Source organism: Haliotis asinina, chromosome 2, assembly GCF_037392515.1.
Source record: "Haliotis asinina isolate JCU_RB_2024 chromosome 2, JCU_Hal_asi_v2, whole genome shotgun sequence".
NCBI classification, from domain to species: domain Eukaryota; kingdom Metazoa; phylum Mollusca; class Gastropoda; order Lepetellida; family Haliotidae; genus Haliotis; species Haliotis asinina.
Window position 1 is genome coordinate 60,672,006 of NC_090281.1, and position 25,541 is coordinate 60,697,546.

Below are 25,541 nucleotides of genomic sequence, written 5' to 3' on the forward strand. Positions count from 1 at the left end.
AAGCCAGTCAGACTACCATCTTGTCGGCCACATGGCAGGAGATGGGAACCTGACTGGCAAAGTTACAACAATTTATGAACTCAGCCTATGAATTCTATCTATGGAAGAAAAAGGAACCATACATACAGCTCTTTTTTGCTTATAACACAATTAGGAAGAAGAACAACAGCATGAAAATTGAGGTATGAGGTCTATGGCCAGAGTTACCTGTTCTTGGCTGTAGGGGCCCTGGCGGGCCATCAAAGGGTGGTCTCACAAAACAAAAAAGGAGGAGTTTTTTATCTTGTAAATATTTTATTACAAAATATAGTTATAACTGTTGTAGGAATTTTTAATGGACATAAAAGTGCTTATATGCACCCCAAGGAGGATTTCTTCTGAAAAAAAATGTCGCATGCAGTGTTGTCAGTGTTTGCCATACGGCCTCAATCAAAAGTTCTGTTAAAGGATATTTCTAAGAGTGTTCCTAGGGACATAACTCCATGGAGTTTCCTGAGAGCCAATTCAATGCAATGTTGCATTAAGTCACTTGAATTATTTAATTTCATATTGTAATTTTAATTTTTTAAATAAATTATGAAATAATTATGGAAGCTTTGCTAGGGGCTGATAGTAATAATGAGAGAAATGCAATGTCAATTTTTTAGGGTGTATGTCATGATTGAGAGCGTTTAATCTGACACCTCACATTATGATAACATGATCACTGTGCCGTAACTGATTTTGTCGCAGCTATGAGTTCTTAAAATAGAAGTAATGTAATTAATATCTTGTAACTTTGAGTGCAAAGACAAAACAGTCATACCCATAGATTGAGAGCTGCTCCAGACTCCACAACAAAGAGGTTGACTGAGTCAACGGATGCGCGTACAAGGCGGTACTTGATGTCATCACTGGAGGGGCAGGGGAAGGGGCAGGAGGGCAGCATGCGGCAGGTGGGTTGGGGGAGCATGTGCTGGCAGAGGCTCCATGGAGTTGGGCGCTTCAGTTTGTTCTCTGGGTCATCAATGAGCAGCACAAAAGTTTGGAGGAACTCGGCCACATTCTGCACCTGAAGAAGGACATGCTGAAAAGCGTTGACTTTTGTCTGGCCATGGAAAAAAACAGTTTGTATCAGGATAATGACAGAGCTGAATACAGTATTGTTGCTGTAGAAGCAGTTATGGAGGTAAGTTGCTGATATGCACTACTGAATAGGAGCAATGTTCAGTACGTTGCATATATGCACAGTTCACAGAGTGTGCTGCAGACTAGTAAACAGATGTCTTGACATTATGCAAAATCAGCATTGCTGACTCAGCACTCCATGAGAATCTTAGAATAGAACCAATCATCATCAGATCCTGTGTGACAAATCAAAGCAACAACTGTGACCTCTTTGTGCCACCTCTGACCCCTATAACTAACCTGTGGAGATGTGAGTCTGCCAGTCACCTCCCCAATGATTGCCTCCACAAGCCAGGCATACTCAAGCGTCTCCGCGTCAAGCGGCAGACCCGCGTGGGAGAACATAGCATGACCTCGGACTTGGAGACCGGAGAGAGCCAGGTGACCTTCCTTCAGGTGGTCCTGGTCAGCTTCCCTCTGAAACAGCACAGCAAGTTTACACAAACACCATCAAAAACCGTCCATGTGACATATATCCATCATGGATGTTCTAGAACTCAGTACTGCGGCAGAAGAGTTGTTGTGGTGGATACAAATATATAATGAACAAACAGTTGTCAACAAAGGTGAGTCGAGTCTTTGCATGGATAGTTGTGAGTTGACCTATCCAAGTCATCCTTGGCAATAAGCATGGAGTTAGTTGGCCTACCACTAAGATGTCCTTGGCAACAAGCATGGAGTGAGTTGACCTACCACTAAGTTGTTCTTGGCAATAAGCACAGAGTGAACTGATCTACCACTAAGTTGTCCTTAGCAATAAGTATGGAGTGAGTTGACCTACCACTTGATTGTCATTGGCAATAAGCATGGAGTGAGTTGACCTACCACTAGGTTGTCCTTAGCAATAAGCATGGAGTGAGTTGACCTACCACTTGATTGTCCTTGGCAATAAGCATGGAGTGAGTTGACCTACCTCTAGGTTGTCCTTGGCAATAAGCATGGAGTGAGTTGACCTACCACTTGATTGTCCTTGGCAATAAGCATGGAGTGAGTTGACCTACCACTAGGTTGTCCTTAGCAATAAGCATGGAGTGAGTTGACCTACCACTAGGTTGTCCTTGGCAATAAGCATGGAGTGAGTTGACCTACCACTAGGTTGTCCTTGGCAATAAGCATGGAGTGAGTTGACCTACCACTAGGTTGTCCTTGGCAATAAGCACTGAGGGCGACAGAAGCAGCTGCAGCTTGGTCTCCAGGTAGGACTTGTCCAGTTCAAAACATAGCCTCTCCACTCTTGCACATGGGCAGGCGATGTCATCTGCACCACAGTTCTAAAACCATAAAATCTCTTAAATTGAGTGAGTGTAGTTTTATGCCACTTTTAGCAATATTCCAGTAACATCACGGCAGGGCACACAAGAAATGTGTTTCACACATGTGGGGAATCTAATCTGTGTCTTTGGTTTGACGAGCGAATGCTTTAACCATTAGGCTACCTAACTACCACATCTCATAAACTGAGTATAGTTTGCAAGTACAAACTGTGCTGCACATACAAAAACACTAAATAGCACGCCAATGATTATTTCAGGAAACAGTTGTCGGCATTAAATAAAAAGACTACAAAAGTGGCTATATCAACTCTCTTACACGGACTAGGTGAGCCTGGATATCCTGCAGGATGACAGACACTGTCACAGAGAATGGTCTATATTCCCGTGGGTCAAATGCTTTGTTTTTCTCTGTGTTGGAAGCAGTGATGTTGACAAAGCTGGAGTCCTTGTCATCAGACTCTGGTGACCCTTCATCGGCTTTAAAATCTGCCACTTTCTGGTCCTCACCAAGGTAGTTCTCCTGCAGAAACAATGTAAAGACAGTGAATTAGACACTGCAAACCCCCCACAGGAACAAAGTCACAACACCACATATTTTTCTGATAGCAGTCAGTAATGCTATTTGTTTACCTTGACATTGATGAGATAGCGGAACAGGGAGCCATAGAGACACAACACAGAGGGCGCCACCTCCAGTTCCACGCTGAAGACATCTGGATCCCATTCTGCAGCATCAAATGTCTCTGGGGTCACCCTGGAGTTGGAACACTCTGGCTTGGACGATGGACGCAGAGGCATCAGGAGAGACTCTTCCCTGTCTGGGGTTGGGAGGTCATCCAGTCCCATCTTTGAGCTGACCGGGGTCCCAAGGATGGCCATAGGGTGGTAGGTGTATCGGAAAGACAACAGCACGTGGGAAGTGCTCCAGCAATCTACCCAGCCAGTGCTGAAAACAACAAAAGAAATTTTGCGAGTTTTGCCACTTATATTATTTGTGTTTTAGTTTCAAACTACAATTAGCTGTTCCAGATATTTGATGGCTGTTGTAACTAACCAAATCTGGACAAAGTGATCCAATGACTGACATCCTGAGCATTTATTTATTGATTTATTGAACTGAGATACAAAGACATGCATCTACTATGTTCACAAAGAACCTAAAGCAGGATCCAGTTACTTCACTTTTAGCAACATTCCAATCACAATACATAGGAACACCAAAAATAGTGTACACATAAGAAATGAAAACCTTGTCAACTGACAAAATAAACAGTCTGTGAACTGAAAAATTGTAAGTGTAACCAATATGCGTAAAGATTTACCTCTTCGTAGTGACCTTTCTCCATGGTTTTTGTTTTCCATGACCGAAAGGTTTGTCGGTAGGGTTGCCGTCACGGTCAAATATCTTCATGTTTTCAGCCAGTGCTATGAGGACATGCCTACTTGTATTGCTCTCTGGGAGGTAAAGACGGCAGTCCACTGTCTCACCCTGGGAGAGAGTATTGACCCTCAGAAATGTTATGTTGGTAAGGGGCATCAAGGAACTTTATTACTCATGTCATAACATGTAGCTCACATTTGAGACTATGTTCAAGTGATGAATCCACCATTATTTGGGAAAACATGGAATCTGATTGGCTGATCAGAAGTTTCAAACCCCAGCAAGAACCTACTTTTAAAACTGCTATTTCAGCAGCCATAACAGAAAAAGGTAAAGAAATATTTTATGAGGGTTTGGTTCTAAATTCAACTAAATGAACTTAAATCTACAGGTCATCTACTATGAAAACAGTCCATTTCTAACTTGTAACAATGTGTGGAATTTCTTCTAAGGCAATTGCCATCCCAGACTGATGCATGTATGTAGAACCCTTTGGACAAAAACCTCAAATCTGCATCCAAACCTACGATCCATTGCCAAGGAAGCTTTTTCAACATATTAAGCTGCACAAAGTGATCCAATGACTGACATGTCATTCCTGTGTTACCCTAATCTAAACAACACATTTGCTATATCTGTTGTCTACGAATGCACTTAGCAATATTTCAGCGACATACCAGTGGCAGTCCAATGATTGATAGTGTAGGTAATAATTCCTATGATAATCACAAACGTCATACTGTCTAACCATCGAATCAATTTGGTTGTCATCATTGGTTCCTGGGGACTGATTCTAACCCAGATTCCTAGACAGCGCTAACAACATAACGGTACCTTGATGACCATCTGGATAGGGAGGGTGACAGGGAGGAAGTCGACGTAGGGCAGCTGGAGGGAGAGATCCAGGTTCTCTCCACAAAATGCAATGTGGGCTGAAGATTACCAAGCAATATTAGGTGTGAATCATATTCTGTAAAATACTGCAAATTTGAAACTACTCACTAACTGAAGTAAGTCTGTTCGCTGAAGTGTTATCTTGCTCTCAAACTAGTTTATATAATCTGAAATATGTTTAATATTTTTAAACAATTGTTTTAGAGCTTGTTTTACTTTACCAGGAACACACATGGAGAGTAGTATTTACGTCTCAAAAAAGTCAAGTTGGCACTTGTTATAAATCAGAATCCATCGGGGGAATTCTGCTAAATTTTTTTCGATATCATTCTACACAAAAACATGTTAATATGAACGATTACTTTGATTCATACACAATAAACACACGCACACATAGCTTCACATCCCATGTCAACTTGTTAATATGAACCACTGACATATATATCTTTATTCCCAGAAAATAAATTGTACAGGTTGAGTCCCTACCATTCTCAGGGTGTTGGGAGGACGTGTCAATCCAGTTGTACTCATTGGCCAGAGTGAGGAGTTCAAACTGCTTGACTGTCAGATTGATTGTCCATGTATATGGGATGAAGCTGTAGATGTCAGGACAGGACTTGGTGGACCAGTCATCACTCAGGTCTGAAAGTATGATGTCACGGCAACAAGGAGTGAGCATACGTGATAATATGTCACATGCAGTGATATGAAGAGCCATGGGCTCTTGAATCTGCCTCCTGGAGTCTAATATGACTTCATTTTGATAGAGGGGTGATAAAACTTTTATTAAGAACATGTCAAATCATCAGGATATACGGATATACCAATCATCTAAAACTTGTGGATGATAGACTTGGTGATATAGGTTTAATTCCAGTTTCCAAGTTACTCAGCTTCAAGAGCGAGCGAGTGAGCGAGCGAGTGAGTGAGTGAGTGTTACACTGCAGTCAGCAATATTCCAGCTCTATGTATATGGCATCTGGACCAGACAATCTATTGATTAACATGAACATCGATCTATGCAACTGGAATACCATGACATGTCAACCAAGTCAGCAAGCGTAACCACCTGATTCTGTTAATCACTCTTTACGACAAGCATGGGTTACAGAAGATCAATTCTAACCCGGATTATAATGGGTTGTCAGCTTCAAGGAAGAGAAGATGGTCTTAAATGTTCCAGCATGAAGCAGACAAACCAAGAAACAGAACACTTCAGAAGTTACTGCCACACCCAAGGGACACAACTCTGCATGGCAATTGCAGAGGCTAAGAGAAATTGGCAACTAGTGCCCCTGTGGAGGATAGAATGAAGATGGTTCTTTCTTTAATACATACTAGAAGCTATTGGTCTTACTTTGTGGATGTCAAGTTGCCTGCAATGATTGACATTTGTTACAAGGTGATTTGAAATGCAGTACATACCTCTAAAGAAGTTCTTGTGTTCAAATATAAGATAGACCACGGCCTTGCAAGCAGTGAAGTCAAGTCGCCAGTCCTGGTGCTCATTCCATATGATAGGGTACGTCACACTCACTTCAAACTGCAACACAACACTCAAGAGAATAGCTCATTGTGCTGAACATTCAGTTTAATGTGATCAATAATTGTCAAAAACACAACTAATATTCCATGTGCATGGTGTTTGTCATTAGTGATAGGTAAATCTTGTGATCTTCATGCATAACCAGTCTGTCATTTATGCGTTCTGTGTTACTCAACAGAATTCTGAAATCCGAAATAGAAATATTCCATTGTATTGCAGAAGCATGTTTGTTTGTTTGTTTGCTTGTTGCTTAATGTTGCACTCAGCAATTTTCCAGCTATATGGTGGTAGTCAGTAAGTAATGAAGTCTAGATCAGACATCAAAGCTGTGGTAAAATCTTGTGATCTTCATGCAAAACCTGTAAGACCTCATTTATCAATACAACATCTGCATGCACTCAGTAATAATCCATCCATATGGTGGCATTCTCTAAGTAAATGAGACTGGACCAGGCCATCTGGAGATCAACAGCATGAGCATCGATCTACAAAATTGGGAGAAGATGACATGTTGTCAACAAGTCTGACCACCAATCCTGTTTGTCGCCTCTGACACCAAGCATGAAGACCAATTCTAAATCAGATCTTCACATGTCTCAGGATCATGTAAATAATGAAAATATTGATATTGTGAGCAAAATACCACCCAATTCACTGAGCCTGATCACGCGATCCATTATGCCACCTGTATGACCAGTCTTACAATATCAAGAATTACAATGAAATCTTGTTTATCTTGACCCATTAGTCTTGACTCCTTAAGCAGTGAGTCTGGTTTTGTGACGCTTTTAGCAATATTCCAGCAATGTCGGCAGATGCAAGAAAAGGGCTGTGCACAAGGCGCCTTTAGTGGGAATCATCTAGTTTTAGTATGAAAGAGAGCTGTTGTCAAGCATTCCATGTGGCCCAAATGAAGGTGTTCAGACACAAGCTTAAATTGTAAATTGATAATTACATAAAGAACTTTCCACAACAATTTTTATGTACAGTTTAATAATATATAATGCTTTTCCATAAGATGAAAGTCACATCTTAACTACCTCCTAAATCATGACAAATCTGACATTTTGGAATTTCAACTTGGAATACCCCCCTCTTTACCAATTAATAAAATGTAAAGATCATCAGGGCCTCCTTTCATGAAGCAACCTTCGCTAAGGGTAACCTAAACTCACATGCTTTAACATTGCATTAAGGTTACATTAGTGACTTACGATCACAAAGTGCCTTTTAGGGGCATTATTGCGGTATCTTGGAACAATACGATTTTATTTGTGTCAGTGCACATCTTGATATGCTATTATCAGTTATTTTCTTTAACATGTATGTTCTGAAATCAAGTAAAAGAGTAAATTTTGACATACCCAACAATTTCTACTGAAAATTAACAATTTCAAGGTCAATGATAAATATCATGATACGAAATATTCGCATATTTATCATTCGATAAAGTATCCCGATTATTGATGCTATGATATATCATCACAGCCCTAGTGCCTGGGCTTTAGAGTTTGCTGGTTACTTATCAACCTACCTCAAACGTCTCACACTCCACCAGAGATCTGAAGGTCATGCTGGTGGTCATGTCCAGCAACATAAGCTGACCCTTGACCTTTGAGGTGTATCCTTTCTCTTCGATCATCCATGGAATGATGGCCTCCACGTACGACCCTTGACCTGTGTTCATGTGCACAGCCTGAGTCTCCTGGAAAGGGAGGGAAGGATGTGGTTGAAGTTTGTTGCCACAGACTTACAAAGTTATCACAGGGTTGTAAGTACTGTCTGTAAGTCATTATGGTTCCTCTGCCACAGGCCAGCAAAATCTTTTTTCCCATTGTTTTCACTTTTGAAAATTGTAGACATTTTGATAAACACATTTGATGAAATATGGCAACTTGCGCATAGAGCCCACATCACAAATCAGTTAAAGTTAAGCGACATTGGTTACGGACAGTGCTTGGATGGGTCGCTGTCTTTGGCAGCTCGTGTCCTCTGAGTTTCTAGGACTTCAGTCCTTCCCCATAATGAAGCACACATGACACATGTGGTCTCACCTTAGGCAAATGAATTTGTTCAAGAATTGCCTCTGTTCACACCGCAGTGAATGGGTACCCAGTGGGACAGGTCCTGTGACTGTTAACTTTTGACCACTTCACAGGCAGCTAAGGTTATCATGTGTAATAATGTGCTAGCGCTTTGAGCATACGCAAGTGCATGCACACAGGCACTCTATAAACAGCTGTAGTTCTCACTCTCACAGTCCTGATGGCACATCTTTCTTACTGCACAAAACATCTGCTGTGACTTCAGCATATGCGTGTTTGCTTACAGTACCAATTACAATGGTGACCATCTTGAGTCATATAAATGGCTTCAGCTAATCTTCATCCTGTGTTACTCTGATTTGAATTTGTTGCTTAATGCTGCACTCAGCAATATTCCAGCTACATGATGGCTGTCTGGAAATAACTGAGTCTGGACCAGACAATCTAGTGATAAAGATTATGAGCAACTACACTAATTACACAACATTTAGATGCAATGACACGCTATTAGCCAAATCACTGAGCCTGACCAGTCAACCAGCTTCTCAGAACCACCACAGGTTGCTTGGCAACAACACTGAATATCAACACCAAGCCACTTAATGAGCAAATTTGACACAAACAAATCATACTTACAGAGTTTTTGGTAAAGAGTAAATCAAATGTTGCAGCTGAAATGATTGTGAGTTTGACCTCAAAGGTTTTGTAAATGCGTTTTTCCCCTGGTTCAGATTCCACTGTTGGGACTTGTGGTTGGTAGTCTGGCGGGTAGAAGAACTTCCATAGATGCTCCCTGGCAACAAAAAACAATGTATCCTACTCAAAAGAAGTTAAAAAATATCTGATCGTTTTCACATGACAATAGTTAATTCATATCACTATAGATAGACTGTGCTGTGACAATACGATTTTTATGACTTGTCCAGTCGGACAACTAGTAGTCCAGAATGTACACTTTATGTTTAGCTCTGGGTATAAAATTAGCATGGCTACCATGGCCAAAAGCTACGAATATACAATATCATTTAGGAAGTTAATGAAAACTTCTGAATTGTTTGTAAGGACATTTGTGATTACCTCTGACGGTCGACCCAAGGGCCATAATTGAAGTCTGTGTTGCGTCCACACTTAATGTCCACGCCCATACAGGGGTATGTCCGCCGTACGACCACCTCACCATCAGCCATTTCCATCAGCTCAGGCTCATGGGGAACAACCCCTGTAAAAGGTCATCATCATCATCATCATCATCATCATCATGAATCAAGAATACAGTCAGTATAACTGCTGTAAAGAGCTTTGAGAGGAAGCATGTCACTTGTGTATCAATGTCCACTCACTCTGGGCATATGCCTTTGAGAAAAGGTGGGTTTTGAGATTAGTTTTTACAGTGGCCAGGAAACTGACAAGGCTCAGTCTTATCATTCCAGAGCTGTGGAGCTACTCTGGCGAAGGAACGATCTCCATAGGTAGTGGTCCTTGCGTGTGGACCACACAGCACGCCTTGTCCCATGGATTGAAGAGGCCCCACAGGCTCGTACTCCTGGAGGATTTCCTGGAGATACACAGGGGCTAGGTGTGTTCTTGCTTTGAAGGTTAACAGGACAATCTTCAAAGTGATTCTGTTGGCCACCTTCAAACAGTGAAGCTTCTCTAACACTGGAGAATTGTGGCTGTCTTTATTTGTCTTTACCAAAGCAAGCAAATGCAAATCGGGCAACATATGACATAAACTCCTCTCCATTTTAACTAGTTTTTAAGATTTCAGTGGCCTAAACTTGGATAAATGAAAAGAGACTATACCAGGTTCATCCATGTAGAAGTATATATCCACGTCTCGGGACTGCAGAATCACAAATCCTTCTCCCATAAACCTTGGAGGTCTGCAATACAACCAGACAGTACCATCAGTTATCTATTTGCCTGTTAAGGATGGCACACACCTAGATAGATAATATCACAAATAAAATAAGAAACCATCCACAATGTTACATCTCGTTTAGCCACCAGCATCAAGGTATAAGATGTTATGCAAGGAGACATAAAATGGAGGAAAAAACCACGGCAATAAACAAATCAAAGCAATCATAAAATTGTTGAATGATGTCAGTGAAAGCATATAGAGTATATAGAGTATAGAGAACATGTGACTTTATGGACTTGGTTATTTCAAACCCTGAGTCAAATAAATTCTCTTTAAAACTAGGGGAAAATGAGTGAGTGATACATGACTTTCAGCAAGACTCCAGTTATATCATGGTGTATCAGAAGAATTGGGCTTCACACATTGTACTCATGTAGAGAATCAAAACCGGATTTTTGACGTGAATGACCACTAGGCTACCTGTGGTCACAATGGGAAAATGATTGAACAGCCTAATTTGCACCAAAAATGGACTTCTAACACTGAAGTCATGTGACGTCTTTGGCATGATAAGCAAATGCTTTAACCACAAAGACACACATCTGCACATTAACTTGAAATGGAAGCAAACATGCTTTGGCTCCATGTCACCATCACTATTTGTGAGTAAGTAAATGAGCGATATTCCTGCAATACTATTGTTGAGGACACCAGACACAAGCTTCCCAGCATGTGCCCATGTAGGGAATCGAACCAGGGTCTTCGGCATGATGAGCAAACGCTTTAACCACTATGCTCCCCTATGACCCCTACCAACTATCTCTACAACAACAATTTCAACATCCACTAACATTCAGCCCTTGTATAGTTGCTAATCTGGGATACACATTCTGAAAATGGCCTCTATGGATATATTTGATGAGACATACAAGGGGATGTCAATAAGTTTTCAGCCTTGCATAGAAAAACACAAAATATTGGTATGAACCACATTTATTTTTCAGCATAGTCCCCTTGTGAGTCAAGACACTTGTTCCACCTTTTCTGCCAGGCGTTGATGCCATCTCTGTAGAAGGTGCCATTTCGGTCCTCAAACCAAGTCTCAGTAGCAGCAATAAGCTCATTATCATCCTGAAATCTACGACCATGCAAGTGTTTCTTGAGATTTGGGAACAGATGGTAATCACTTGGTGCCAGGTCTGGAGAGTAGGGGGGATGCGGCAAGATTTCGTACCCGCATTCCTGGACAACAGCGGCTGCAACGCGAGAGGTGTGTACTGGAGCATTGTCTTGATGTAGAAGAATACCACGTCTGATCGCTTCTCCTTGATTGACTGTCGCACTTGCCTCAACAAGTTAGTTTAATATTCCCCATTCATTGTCCTTCCTTTTGGTAAGTAATCTGTGTGGATGACGCCTTTGCTATTCCAGAAGACTGTGCCCATTATCTTCTGCATTGATCTGGAGGCTTTGAACTTTTTGGTCCTGGGAAAAGTGACATGTTTCCATTCCATGGATTCTTGTTTGCTCTCAGGAGCATAGTGGTGGATCCAGGTTTCATCACAGGTTACTAGTCTAAAGTGAAAATCTTCTGGATTCTTGTTGTATCTGGTTAGCATGGAGTTGCTTATGGTGACCCATGTTTGCTTCATTTCATCTGTAAGCATTCTTGGCACCCATCTTGCGCACACCTTAGACATGACGAGATGTTCATGAAGCATTGTCTTGATGGATCTGTGTGAAATGCCTGTGGTCTCCTCTAACTCGTGGAGTGTGATTCGATGATTTTCAAGCGCAAGTCTATGCACTCTGTCAATGTTTACCTGACTAGTGCTTGTTGTTGGGCGACCTGGACAGGGGTCATTTTCAAGACTCTCTCTACCATGCTTAAATTCACGGACCCATCGTTTGATGGTAGCAGATGAAGGGGAAGACTTCCAATAAACTCCTGAAAGCCTTTCTTCAATGTTCTTCGCCGAGTTTCTTTCAAGAACTAAAAACTTAATTACTGTTCTATACTCAATTTTATTCGTTTTCATTGCCGTGAGGGGGGTCTCTTTCTGTCAGTGTGAGCTGTTCAATAACTTCTGAGAGTAGAATACCAAAACTTATATATCACATCAGCTACACCCCAAGGTTCAATGTCGTACCATAGGCTGTGACACCTGGGTATGAAAAATGCTCAAGACTCAGAACTTATTGACATCCCCTAGTATACAGTCGAACCCTGTTTACTCGGACCCCACATATCCAGAAACCCGGACGATTTTTTTGTGAAATGAATCTTACGTTCATTAATTGTACGCGCTTAACCGGACCCTGCGCCTCCGGACCCGGACGGCAAATTTTCAAACCATTCCCATAGATTTCCATTGAAAAATGATCTAGTTATCCGGAGAGATGTGTGCAGCATGCATGTGTATGTGTCACGTCAATACCGTTTACCGCACGACTATTTCATTCTTAATCTATCGGAAGGCATTTGGTGTGAATTGATTAATTAGCCATCAAAACAATAGTGATGCGTGTCACTCATTAGGATTTGGTGCGAAAACACACGTTAAGTAGGATTAAGGTAAACTACACTGTAATTGTACTGTATATAACACCTATAAATCGACCCCTACTATCTGTCACGATGCAAGTTAAGAATAGCCTCCCACATGATCTAAGTCATGTGATCCTGTTCGGAAGTTTACTTTCTGCAGACAGCGTAAGTTCGACACGATGTCATATGTCTTTACGGCATTTAAAATTTAAAAAAAGAATATGCAATTGGAAAAATAGAAACTTTTTGTCATTGATTTACATTTTTCATTTAACTTACCATCTGAAGCTACACACGCTACATGATTACGTCCGAGACAACCAGACGAATGGTAACCTGCGTTCCGCCTTCCATGTATTATCGGTACCCTTATATGTTATGATGATTCACTGTTAGTACTATTGACAGTTGATTTATTGACATACGTACATGAAAATTTTTTGCTTTCACTTAATTTTCACGTTTTGCTTGTTTGATCCAGTTGACCGGACGTCTCGCTATCCGAAAGATTTTCGAGTGAAATCAAAACATCCGGATAAACAGGGTTTGACTGTATTGCCATGCTCATTTTAAACATAGTTTATGATATTTAACTTACTCATCATCTGTGGGTCCAGTGAATTTGGGGCTTGGAACCAACATAACCTTCATGTTGTCCACTTTACACTTGAGCACATGCATGAACTTGTCGAAGGGGGTGGACGCTGGCTTGGTGGTGTAGATGAGATGGCCCTCCTCAAAACTGCCAATCAATGTGTATGGGACGAGGTAGTTTCCAAATATCACTCGTCCCTAGGTCAAACAGGTACACATGCAACATATAAGGTTCCTTCGCTGAGAATATTTACTGTAAACATATTAAATATTGTTGGCAGTTCCTGCAATTCTGCAAAATAATTCCTTAGGGCTCTTGAAAATAGTTACTCTGTATGCTTTTGGGCTGTATGTATGTCATATTTGGGATTACACTTTCTTAGTAAAGCACAAATTCTAGTACTTTTATTTGGTAGAGTCGCATCAGGAATTAGCAAATTCCATGTGGATCCCAAATGGGACTCAACCAATAAGAGTACTACAATTTGTACTTTACCAAGAAAGTGTAATCCCAAATAAGACTTATGTTACAACTGACCACTTTCTAAATGGCATTATGTAATCAATCTGGAGATTGATATTTTGAAAAAGTGTCCCAACCCTGCAGGGTACAAGGGTACATTTGGTCCTAGCTACTGATCAAGTTGCTTCGAACAACAAGAGCAAACGGCTGGGGAGCCAGATTTGATATAAGGACATTAATGATCCAAACATATCAATGATATGCAAATAATGTTATGGTATGGGTGTCTTAAATGATATACAAATAACTAAATCAAAGTAAGATACAATATTAAATTTTATGTCAAACACAGGATACTACCTATCAAAGCTAGTACGTATTCAACTCAGGGAAATTACACTGGAAGTGATGTACTGAATGTGCAAAACATACTTTAGAAACATTTGGTAGACTATTTTCAAGGGAAACATTAGATGATAATACAGGAGGAGGTAACTCTGGATACTCACAGAGTTGATGTTAATCTTTGTTACTGGGATCAAGTCTCTCCAGTGCAAGCCGTCAGCATTCTCAGGAACCTTGATTGCACTGTCAACAGTTAATGGTAACTATTATATTACAAGAACATCGAATTCCATAATAAAAACATGGAATTCCATTATGAGAAGAGGAGAAATTCTTCCAGGCACTTTTGAAGTGGATACACTATGTAATTCTCATGCTGATCCTCAGTCCATTCTCCTACCTGCTTCCTCTTAGTCAACTGGTTGTATATGCCCTTGTTTTACCTCAGTGCCAACTCAGTGTCACCACCATATGAAAGGGACTCTTAATGCCACTGCCCTTTTCTTGAACAGCTACTTACATCACCCTATCTTACAAACACCTCATCCCCAGAAATTAGCCCCTAACCTCGTTACCATGCCCTGCTCCTTACTGTGAGATCACCCCTTCTCCTGATGTGGTTCCCCATCCATAACCCTGTAACCACCATAATTCTGTGACCACTCCCTCCTCTGGCTGAGTCCACACTCCAAACCCTGTGACCACCCCTTCATCTGTTTTGCCCCATTCCCTATTTCATGCCCCATTTGCTTATATTGTGATACATGACTTTTAGCAAGGTTCCAGAAATATCATTGTGTGTGTATGTGGTGGGTGGCCCACATGAATTGGGCCTCACACATTGTACTCATGTAGAGAATCAAAACCGGATTTTTGGCATGAATGGCCACTAGGTTACCTGTGGTCACAAAGGGAAAATGATTGAACAGCCTAATTTGCACCAAAATGGGCTTCTAACACTGAAGGAACCACTTAATGCCACCACCCTTTCCCTTATATTTTGACGTCACTCTCCTGTTGTGACCCCACCTGCTAAATGTGACCACCCCTTCTTCTGTTGTGCCCCACTCCAAATTCTGTGACCACTCTTTCTCCTGGTGTGCCCACACCCCTAACCCTGTCATCACCCCTTCTGTTGTGCACCCAATCCTAACCCTGTGATCACCCCTTCCTTGCTGTGGCCACACTCCCTAACCCTGTCACCACCCCTCCCCTGCTGTGGCCACACTTCCTAACCCTGTCACCACCCCTTCCTCTGATGTACCCACGCTCCCTCACCCTGTCACCACCCCTCCCCTGCTGTGGCCATACTCCCTAACCCTGTCACCACCCCTCCCCTGCTGTGGCCACACTCCCTAACCCTGTCACCACCCCTCCCCTTCTGTGGCCACGCTCCCTATACACTGTCACCACCCCTTCTCTTGCTGTGACCCCGCTCTTAATTCTGTGACTGCTCTTTCTCCTAATGTGCCCACACTCCTAACACTGTGACCACCCCCTCCTCTTGCTGTGCTGAAACTCGTTAATCCTGTGACAATCTCCTCTTCCTGTCTTGTTCAATTCCTAACACTGTGACCACCTCCTCTTCCGGCTGTGCCACCACTCCTTGCTGTGCTCTCCTAACCTTGTGACCACCCCCTTCTGTTATGCCACCCCCTCCCCCTAATTGTGACCACCCCTGGTGTGCCCATACTCCTAACTCTTTGATCAGCCCTTCTACAGTACCAACACACCCTAACACTGCGACCACCCCCTCTTCTGCTGTGCCACACTCCCAATTCTGTGACCCACCACCACCACCTTCTGTTATGCAACCCCCTCCCCCTAATTGTGACCACCCTTGGTGTGCCCATACTCCTAACCCTTTGACCAGCCCTTCTACAGTACCAACACACCCTAACACTGCGACCACCCCCTCTTCTGCTGTGCCCCCACTCCCAATTCTGTGACCCACCACCACCTTCTCTGCCAAACTCCTAGCCCATGATCACCCCTTCTGCCGTGCCTCTGCTCCCTAATCAGATAATCACTTTTAATGCTTTGTGCATCTTCCAAGTGAATATGTGTAACTCCATCTTGCCTCCTATGTAATTGTAGCCCTGGTCTCTATACTCAATGGCCTCCTTATTAACCCTGACCCGTGCCACAAGCAAATCTGCCTTCTACTGTCTGGTAATTAGACCTGATTCAACCTGCCCCCTCCTGCCTGCTAATTAGCCCTGATTCAACCTGTCCTCTCCTCCCTGCTAGTTAGGCATGACCTTACCTGCCCTCTCCTGGTGCTGCATCCACCTGGTCCGATTCAGTATCTGGACTAAGTCCAAACAGCTTCTCTAGTCTGGCGTAGTTGGAGGATCGGTTGTACACATGGAACTCCACTCCATCCAGGAATAAGGACATTCTTGTGTCAGAATGGGAGAAGTCTGAGAATAGAAACAATAATAATTTGTTGCAAAACTATCCATGATTGTGAAGACAAACATAGGTTGAGAGAGTTCAGTAACATCTATTCTCTACTAATAACTTTTCCTCAAAAGTATGGCTGAACTTTGGATTACTCTGAGTTTTGAAAGCTTCAGCAGATTTTGGATGCTGCTGCTGCTGCTGATTATGATATGAATAAAAATGATAAGAATAATGGTAACACTATTAGCCATCATGTAATGCACATAACTCCATAACAAACATGGGTTGATGTAACTGCATTATTGTGACAGAAGGAAAATGGATGATTGAGCACTTGATTTTCTACCCTCAGCTGGGGTGGATACAGCCAAAGCTGCCTGTGAGGTGCTAGGAGGAGTCACATTGCATCTAGTTCTACCGAGTACCCATTGACTACTCGGTGAACAAAGGCATGTTTTGTACAAATTCACCTGACTAAGGAGACAATATATGTGCTACATGTGCTTTAGGGTGGAGCAGGACTAAAGCCTTGAAACACTCTGGAGCTAAGCTGCTGAGGGGATGAAGCCAGTGGGTAGACAATGGGGGAGGGAGTAGAAGCCAGCGATGTACAAATGTAAGGGATGGTTTAACAAAACAGAGAGGTTTATACAGCTGATTGGGCTTGGAAGAGGGCATCATAAGCTGATGAAATGTAATATCCTTGATCTCGGTTGATGGTAGGCTCTTGACATTTGATATGAATGGCTTCACTGAGTTTGCGTTTGGTGTATTAGCCAATTCAGTTTTATACCACTTTTAGTACTATTCCGGCAAAATCACTGCAGGGGATACCAGAAGAGAGCTTTGCACATTGTACCCATGTAGGGATTTCAACCCAGGTCATCGCTGTGATAAGTGAAAGTTTTAACCACTAGGCTACCACAACGTAATCATGGTGGTTTGGTAGTTAAGTAGACTTCTGAGCTGCAGATAATCTGCATATGTGCATATAATTTGCTATATAAAAGATGCAATATGTAGGAAAAAATAAATGCCCCGATATCAAAAAGCACAAAATATTTACATTTACACTATGCCAAATGACAAAGTGTCAATACCCAATACATCAACATCGTGTTGCATATTGTATCAGTTCAAGATAATCAAACTTAAAGTTTTTCCACCTCCAAATATTTGCAATTAAAAGAATCTTGAATAATTCTAAATACAATTCAAATGTGCAGGTAGTGATGATGTTAAATCTTCACTGATAAGGCTTAACTAATAGCCATCGTGGTATCTTGTTTTCCAACAAAACGGATGCAGGCACTTATTATTTTGTACAGCGTAAAATATAGCTGCATTAGCTGTTCCTAGAAGGCCAGACCAATTTTATTTTTTGTTTTACGGATTTTTGTCCTCTGAAAACCTGAAGGCAGGCAGGAAAAAAAATATAAACAAAATTTGCAATCAAAGTAATTCTCCTTCTATATACTCAAAGTATTTTACTTTTGGCAATTTATGAAGTGAATATGGGTCAAAATACAACCTAAAATGTATTTTCTTGTGAGTTTACTTTTTTTGCCAATAAAAACATTAGGATTTTATTTTTTGAGCGGGGCAAATTGATTTTCATTTTTTTTTCTTATTCTTGAAAAAATATGGCAGGCGGATCTGCAAAACAAGAAATAAAATTTGTCTAAACAAATTTAACATTGTTAGGAGGATTTTGTGTTATCTTATTTCTTAATAAAAAAAGACTTATTTGAAATGAATATCTGGATGTTAAGAAGATGGTGTGTATCCAATAGCATAGAAACCATTTTGAAACTTGAAATATCTACTTAATTTCCAAAGTATGGGTATCACACCCACATGACCAAAAACTTATCAGGAGCTCTGAGAATGGACCCATGGGCTGGTGCCTGAGGTGACCAAGCTCCCTCTGGTGATGTACTGCTATTATATGTGAGAAAGTAAACATGCTGCAAGCCATAGACCACAGTGTTCTTGCCACAAGACCATAAATCAGTGGATGGTGCAAACAGGGCTGAGGCTGGACTCTGGGCAGTACAAGTTTTCTTTCTGAAACTAGTGGCTGGACCTGGCATCATTCTGAGTACAGTGTTCTTTTAAGCTAAGCTTCAAAGACCGAACTGATGGAGACTTGAAACTGGTGGTTAAAGTGAGTGGACTCTGGAAATATTTGACGTATATTGTTGTAACAGCTCTATGAGGGAGGAAAGACAAAGGTGGTGTTGGTCTCAGACAGTTACCTGTTTGGTAAAGCATGGGTATGATGCTGACAAATCCTCAGTGAGTAAGTTTATTCAGTGTTTCTGTTCACCTGCATATACCTGAAAATTGCTGGTAAACATTTCTTGTGGACCAGTACACTGAAATCCAGTCGGTAAGCAAAATGACAGTCTTATCTGTGCTTTTATGGTCGCAAAAACTGTTATGTTTCAAAAATAGCCACGCTAAAATAACTTTAAAATGACAATCAATGCGACACCTTGTGATTGGTCAATGTAATCAGTCATTCGGAATTTTCAGTGCAATTATTATTACCTCGAATTACAGCTTAGTATGTAATGAACTAGAGAAAGACGTTTTCCATTTGTCTAACCACATGCTAAAATCGTTCAAAGGCAGACAGCGCTTTCAAGTTTCAGATAGTCATCCCTTGCCATAATGTGAGTCTTTGGGTCTGTGGATGACCCCTCAACCTCCATGTTATTGGAGACATGTGTCATAGCAACTATTACCTCACGCGGAACAAAAGCCAAGTAAATTCGGATTTTCCATGGACATAACCAAACTACTACTATTTCGTGCATTGTGCCAAGTCAAAACTATACTGCATCCTTGGAGGTGAAAAAAGAACTTTGTAAATGAAAATAGAAGTAATTACATCAAACTTGCAATCAAACATCACTAGACATGATAATTCAGTTGTTGTTCCCTCAATACTACCAGTTATTCAACTTAGTGAAATAGTGATCAACTGTGCACCAATGTTTTGGTCCCATATACGAGGGTTGGCTGAAAAGTTCTAAGCCTCACTGTGAAAAAAAGTTACAAAGTCCACGTTTGTAATTTATTTTTCTACATAGTCCCCTTCCAAGTTCACACACTTTTGCCAGCGATGCCCGAATCCCGGTCAGGAAGAAATCTTCTTCAGCTACCCTAAAAAAATCAGTCACAGCGGAAATGACGTCATCATTACCTGCAAAATGGCGACCAGCGAGTTCCTTTTTCATTTTGGGGAACAGGTGGAAGTCAGAAGGAGCCAAATCAGGTGAATAAGGAGGATGGTCAATGAGTTCAAAGTCACAATCGTGGATTGTTGACATGGCCACCACCGATTTGTGAACAGGCGCATTGTCTTGGTGGAAGAGGACACCTTTAGCGATCATCCCTCGTTGTTTGGCTTTGATTGCTTCTCGCAACTGGTTCAGTAGATCAGCATAGTATCTGCCGTTGATAGTTTGACCTTTTTCAAGATAATCAATGAGCAGAATACCCCTGGAATCCCAAAAGACTGATGCCATCACCTTTCCAGTTGAAGGAACAGACTTGGTAACATGGTTTTCTTCAGAGCTGGTGAATCAGGATGCTTCCACTGTTTTGACTGCAGTTTTGTTTCTGGTTGAACGTGATGTATCCAGGTCTCATCCATGGTTACAAATCGTGCCACAAAATCATCGGGATCTGCTTCAAAACGACGCAAATTGTCAAGGGACGTCTGGAAACTGACACGTTTCTGTTCTGCTGTCAAGAGCTTTGGCACCCATCTTGCAGAAACTTTCGTCATTCCTAATTGGTTGGTGATAATATGCTCAACCCTCTCAAACATCTCTCATGAGAGAGATGCCCACTACACTAGCAATATGTCGAGTAGTTAATCGTCGATCATCCATCAACATATCGAGCACTCGCGTGATGTTTTCTGGAGTGGTTGCCGTTGAAGGCCTTCCTGAGCGTGGGTCATCATCACGGCTTTGTCTGCCACGCTTAAATTCTGCAGCCCACTTCTTTACTGTGGAAAATGAAGGAGCATCATCCCCTAGAGTGGAGACCATGTCAGCATGTATCTGTGTTGGGGACATCCCTTTCTTTTGTAAGTACTTGATGACTGCCCTGTATTCAGTTTTGTCCATTTCTGATGATTTCAGAGGGTAGGTTCACCAAAAGAGCTGTAGTTGAGATAAAACTATTAGTACGTTTGTAGTTCTTGTGTCTTTGACTCACTAAATGATTGTCCTCATTGGTGGCAAACACCTGTCTCTACCTGGTGGGGAAAAACCACTCAGGCTGAGAACTTTTCACAAGTCACTGCTGACTTTCTGATTGTAAAAACAAAATGTTGGCAATTAATTGTCAAATATGATTTCAAAGAGAAAATAACGCAGGCCTTGGGTTCATGGCTGTAATCTGTTCATGACCACTGAGTATAAAGTGAAATTGGTGCTATGTTGGTAGGTGTGAAAAATGGACCCTCACGAATGTGGTATGCAGAAGTTGTATGCGTGTGGAATGAGATGATGCCATTTCACTCACAGTTGCTCCATTGTTACAGTTAATGGGTTTAATGAATGAAAACGGGATTAAATTTAATCAAATAAAATGTTTTCTGGCTTCAGCATGATGCGTGAACGCTTTCACCATAACACTACCCCACCTCCCCTTACAAACCTAGAAACAGCCTTTATCCTGAGAAGTCTTGTACAGTTTCTTCAGTGAAATGTTGCACCTAGAGGGTACAGGATCTACATGAGACTGACCTTCAGAGAGTTCCTTGTAGATGTATGGCCTCCACCACCTGAAGATGATCCATCCAAATTGAACCCGAAATGAAAAGTCCTCTGTGATGAGGTGTACTTCCCGGAACATGATCTTCCCTGAGAGTACAGAGAAGGAAAAGGACCCTGCAATAGAAGGAACACATTCTGTATTTGCCATACTGAGCTCCTCAGTCCAATTAATAAATATATTTGGGATTGGTCACCTTCAAGACAAGTGAGTATGTAATCTTATAAATACCCCATATGCAGATCAAGCATTTAAATGACAACTATATTTGCTTGCGTATTACATATCTTAAAATTTAGGGATTATAGGGATCAATAATCATTAACTAAATATCAACTGATTATTGATAAATATCAGAGAAGTAACCTTGAGCAAAAATGCTAAAACAGTTTTGAAGTGAAAGTAATCAATACATTTTATGTCTCCCGTGAGTTGCGACATGTGTATAAATGGACAAAATAACATAACTTGGAGGCAACCCATAAATAAAGACATTTCAATGCACAAATTTTATATGATAATATCTATGCCACAATTTTCAGGTCAGTAATTGTTAACGATTCTTTCAATCGATGATATTTCTGATTATCAACCTTCTAGGCAGCCAAATGATAACTAATAAAACTTATTATTATTATTAAAAAAAATGGCTCATCTACGTTGGATCTTAATGTTTGTACTGTGTCCCCTTTTGTAAATATCCGCATGGTGCTTTATTACAATGAATATGGTACCTAACATTAGTGCTGTAGAGTAAGTGAGTGAGCAAGTGAGTGAGTGGCTGAGTGAGTGGCTGAGTGAGTGAATGAAAGTGATATTCCAGCCAGCTACATGGAGGTGGTCTGTCAATAACTGAGCTCGGGACAGATAACCCAGTGATCAACACCATGAGCATTGATATAAACAATTGGGATAGGATGACATATGTCAAAGAAGGGACTAGGAAGATGAAAAAATAGAACTTGAAACCAAACTTGGAATTTAGAAGTAGTTAAGCACTTCTCTCAGTGAATATTAGGGCTGTGCAAAACTGTCGGTAAACCAGTATATACTGGTACAGTATCTTGCAATATGATTATTATGATAAAACTTATAGGGTTCAGATTCTGCATTATATTTGGTCTTCCAGAGCTAGCTCACTTTCAGTTATCTCCCTTTGATTTCAACAGGAACAAAACAGCTTCGGTGTTAGGAGCTAACACCTTAACCACTTGGCTACCCCATCGCTCGCATGAACTAGGACAATTCCTCCAGGGTTTTACCTAGAACACAATATTCAAAGAAGTGTAAAGGAACATACCCAGTCTGATGTGTCCATATTTGACAAACTTGTTGATGAGGGCAGTGATGATGAGGCCGAGCACGCGGGAATGGTAGTAGGAGAGGTACACCGTCCATGCCTGTGCCATCACTATGGCAAAGAGGAGATAGTAGACAGTGGACTTGGGCAGCTCATGTTCAATCATCTGAATGATGGAAGAATTGCTGTTCTTGATGTGATCCATGATGTCTGTCATGTGTGTCTTCTCAATACATGGACAGAATTAAGTGTCTTCAAACGGGAAGGACTGTTGCATGGTGATCTAACACCTGAGGGAGAAGAAAAATAGTGATAATGTGGAAACTGGCAAGATGTAAACTATTCAAACACCCAGTTGATTCTCATAAAAAAATACACAAATTGCAAGAGTTTTTATGGCATTTATATGTTTCATTCAGCAAGTTGATGACATGTTGATGACAAAACATTATGTACCAGTTGAAGAATAAAACCTCCCAAATGGGTCGAAATGGTTTTTGTCCAGGCAGTGAATTAGAGAGTATGATTTAATTTAATTCCTTTAATCATGTTAATGCTGTTGCAAAATATTAACTATTAAAACAACTCAAGAAGGACTAGAATAGAATGAATCACAATGCAAAGGTGATTGCAAACCTCATAACTGAGAATGCACATATAACCAACATAGTGATATCTTCACTTGTGCCAGGTTGAGGATGTCTGTTGGTGAATTTGTAGATCAGACTGATTTGTAGACGTGGAAATCTGGAGGATTTGCAGGCAGACTGAGCCTTGAATTCATAAATGTTTTCGATGAAATTTGACATTATGACTTCACTGTAATGGCTAGTGACCAGTTATCGCCATTTTTAAGCGTTTTTTAATGATTTGCTCCATTATTTCTTCACAGAATGAAACAAAATTTATCATGATGATAGATCAGCTATTCACCGATGTTTTCTGCTTGTTTACTGTTGTCGATTGGGTTTCTCCAAAACACAGTCAACAGGAAGCGCAGTAGTGTAGATTGTGCTTTCCCGCAACTAACAAGACCAATTATCGCCATTTCTGAAGTTTTTATGTTATTCACCTAATTTGACATAAACTTGGTAATAAAACTATTGTGTTTCAAACCTTGACATATTGAAGAAATTTCATGATCACGATGATTGGGATTTATTTAAAAAAAGAAGTTTAGAAGAACAAAACTTGCTTTCATTGTGAATGTTGACAGATGCTGATATAAGCTGATGGGACTATGGAGATGTCACAGCGGGGTTGAAGTTACCAAACTTGACATTTTGAGTAGTTGTTTGCAGTTTTGGCAGTGTTTGCTTTCTCGGGGGAAAATGTAAAGATAAAGGTGAAAATTTACACTCACAATTTGTCAGTATCGTCTGCATTGTATCTGTTGAGTCCATAAAGCAGAGATGGAAATTCGGGTCAATTCAAAGTTAAGTGATGGACTGTTGGCATTATGGGTATGTTCAGACGCATTAAAATCTGCACTTTTTGTGGAGTGATATGTCAAGTTGGAGATTATAGATTCCCAACACAACCAGGATGATTTTCATTCAATTCTCATCATTTATGAAATTTTATGTCAACCCACTAATGGTCACGTGACAGCCCCCAAATGTGTTTGGGTCTCGTCTTCCGAGGGATTCATATTTGTAATGTCTACAACGTAAAATACTCAAAATATTTTTAACTCTTGCTACCTATCGTTTTTAGGATGTGTCAATATGTGAAATACTATGGAAATACAAGCAAAGCTGTCTGCGCAAGCGCTACAGACAGGTGTTGGCGATGATTGGTACGCAGCGATAATTGGTCGCTAGCCAGTACACGAAAAGTGTTTGAGTTTTGCGAAAAAAAACACAACATATTTGGAAAGTATGATAATTCCCAATCCATTATCAACATTCAACTACATGAGATTTTGAGAAGTAGCAGTAGAGAAAATAATAAGGTGGGTCACTGACAAAGTAATTAACAAAACACTTCAATATACACAATCAAAACAACTCAACACTTCGAAATTAACATTCACAACAACTCAGTGGAACCTGTTTTCGATGATTAGACTCATTTGTGTTAATCCACTGCTAACCTATTTTCGTCTTGTCGGAAAATTATGATGAATAAACTAATAATCACTCACACAATCGAAGTGATTATCAAAATTAACATGCTTACAAAATATTATTATTCCATAACTTATACACATCTACGAAATACTTTCTACTAAGACAGTATTCTCACAAATCTCTGGTGCCTATTACAATCTCGATCGAGATGTCGTGGTTGCCGAACACAGGGATTTAGGTAAAATTCTAAAACTGTTCGTCCACTCATCCGATTAACATCCGATTAGCCTTCTTTATCAATGCGATAGCTACTTGACTGTCAATTGATGGTGCTATTGGGAGAAATGTATAATATACGCGAAATTCGACAGGCTTAGAGTTAGACTGTCCGAGGCAGACCGACAGGAAGGATAATGCCATAAAACAGTTCCAACATTACAAATTACAAAGCATAGACATTGAATGCAAAATACGATTACCTGCATCCAAATGTGGGGGTCTTATACCTCGGTAAATGACGATAACATAGAAAATAACATAGCTACGGAAAAGCTTATATCCGGAAACATTCGATATCTGCACTGTGCCATCGCACTACCCGAGCCTGTCGTTCACCTTCTTGACCCCTCTGTCAAACGAATACATGAAGTTAGTTTGAAAATACACGTCTCATCATTTGAAATATGTTGTATGACGTTACAATACATAAAAAAGAGCAAACTAAATGCACAATTGGCAATCAGGTGCCGTAAAATAAAATGCTGTTTTCGGAGATTCTTTGTTTACGAGACGAGTCGTAACGCCATTACTCCACACAGCCTTTCCATTTCGTTCAGCGTTGAAAA

The 25,541-nt window shown here is 40.8% G+C and overlaps 1 protein-coding gene across 1 annotated transcript in view; it reads right to left on the bottom strand.

The window, feature by feature from the left end:
• The window catches only part of LOC137274064 (bridge-like lipid transfer protein family member 1), a 79,050-nt gene extending 53,820 nt beyond the window's left edge, over positions 1-25,230 (bottom strand). The window contains exons 1-19 of the mRNA XM_067807044.1: positions 25,176-25,230; positions 22,625-22,914; positions 21,297-21,440; positions 16,388-16,544; positions 14,286-14,364; positions 13,318-13,511; positions 10,111-10,190; positions 9,385-9,526; positions 8,944-9,100; positions 7,797-7,967; positions 6,142-6,259; positions 5,203-5,358; positions 4,657-4,754; positions 3,764-3,930; positions 3,072-3,387; positions 2,758-2,961; positions 2,301-2,438; positions 1,408-1,584; positions 806-1,051 (exon numbers count right to left, since the gene is read on the bottom strand). Of these exons, the coding sequence (XP_067663145.1) occupies positions 806-1,051; positions 1,408-1,584; positions 2,301-2,438; positions 2,758-2,961; positions 3,072-3,387; positions 3,764-3,930; positions 4,657-4,754; positions 5,203-5,358; positions 6,142-6,259; positions 7,797-7,967; positions 8,944-9,100; positions 9,385-9,526; positions 10,111-10,190; positions 13,318-13,511; positions 14,286-14,364; positions 16,388-16,544; positions 21,297-21,440; positions 22,625-22,841 (2,961 nt within the window). The 5' untranslated portion in view covers positions 22,842-22,914; positions 25,176-25,230. The remainder of the gene's footprint in view (positions 1-805; positions 1,052-1,407; positions 1,585-2,300; positions 2,439-2,757; positions 2,962-3,071; positions 3,388-3,763; positions 3,931-4,656; positions 4,755-5,202; positions 5,359-6,141; positions 6,260-7,796; positions 7,968-8,943; positions 9,101-9,384; positions 9,527-10,110; positions 10,191-13,317; positions 13,512-14,285; positions 14,365-16,387; positions 16,545-21,296; positions 21,441-22,624; positions 22,915-25,175) is intronic.
• Between the last annotated feature and the right edge of the window lie 311 nt (positions 25,231-25,541).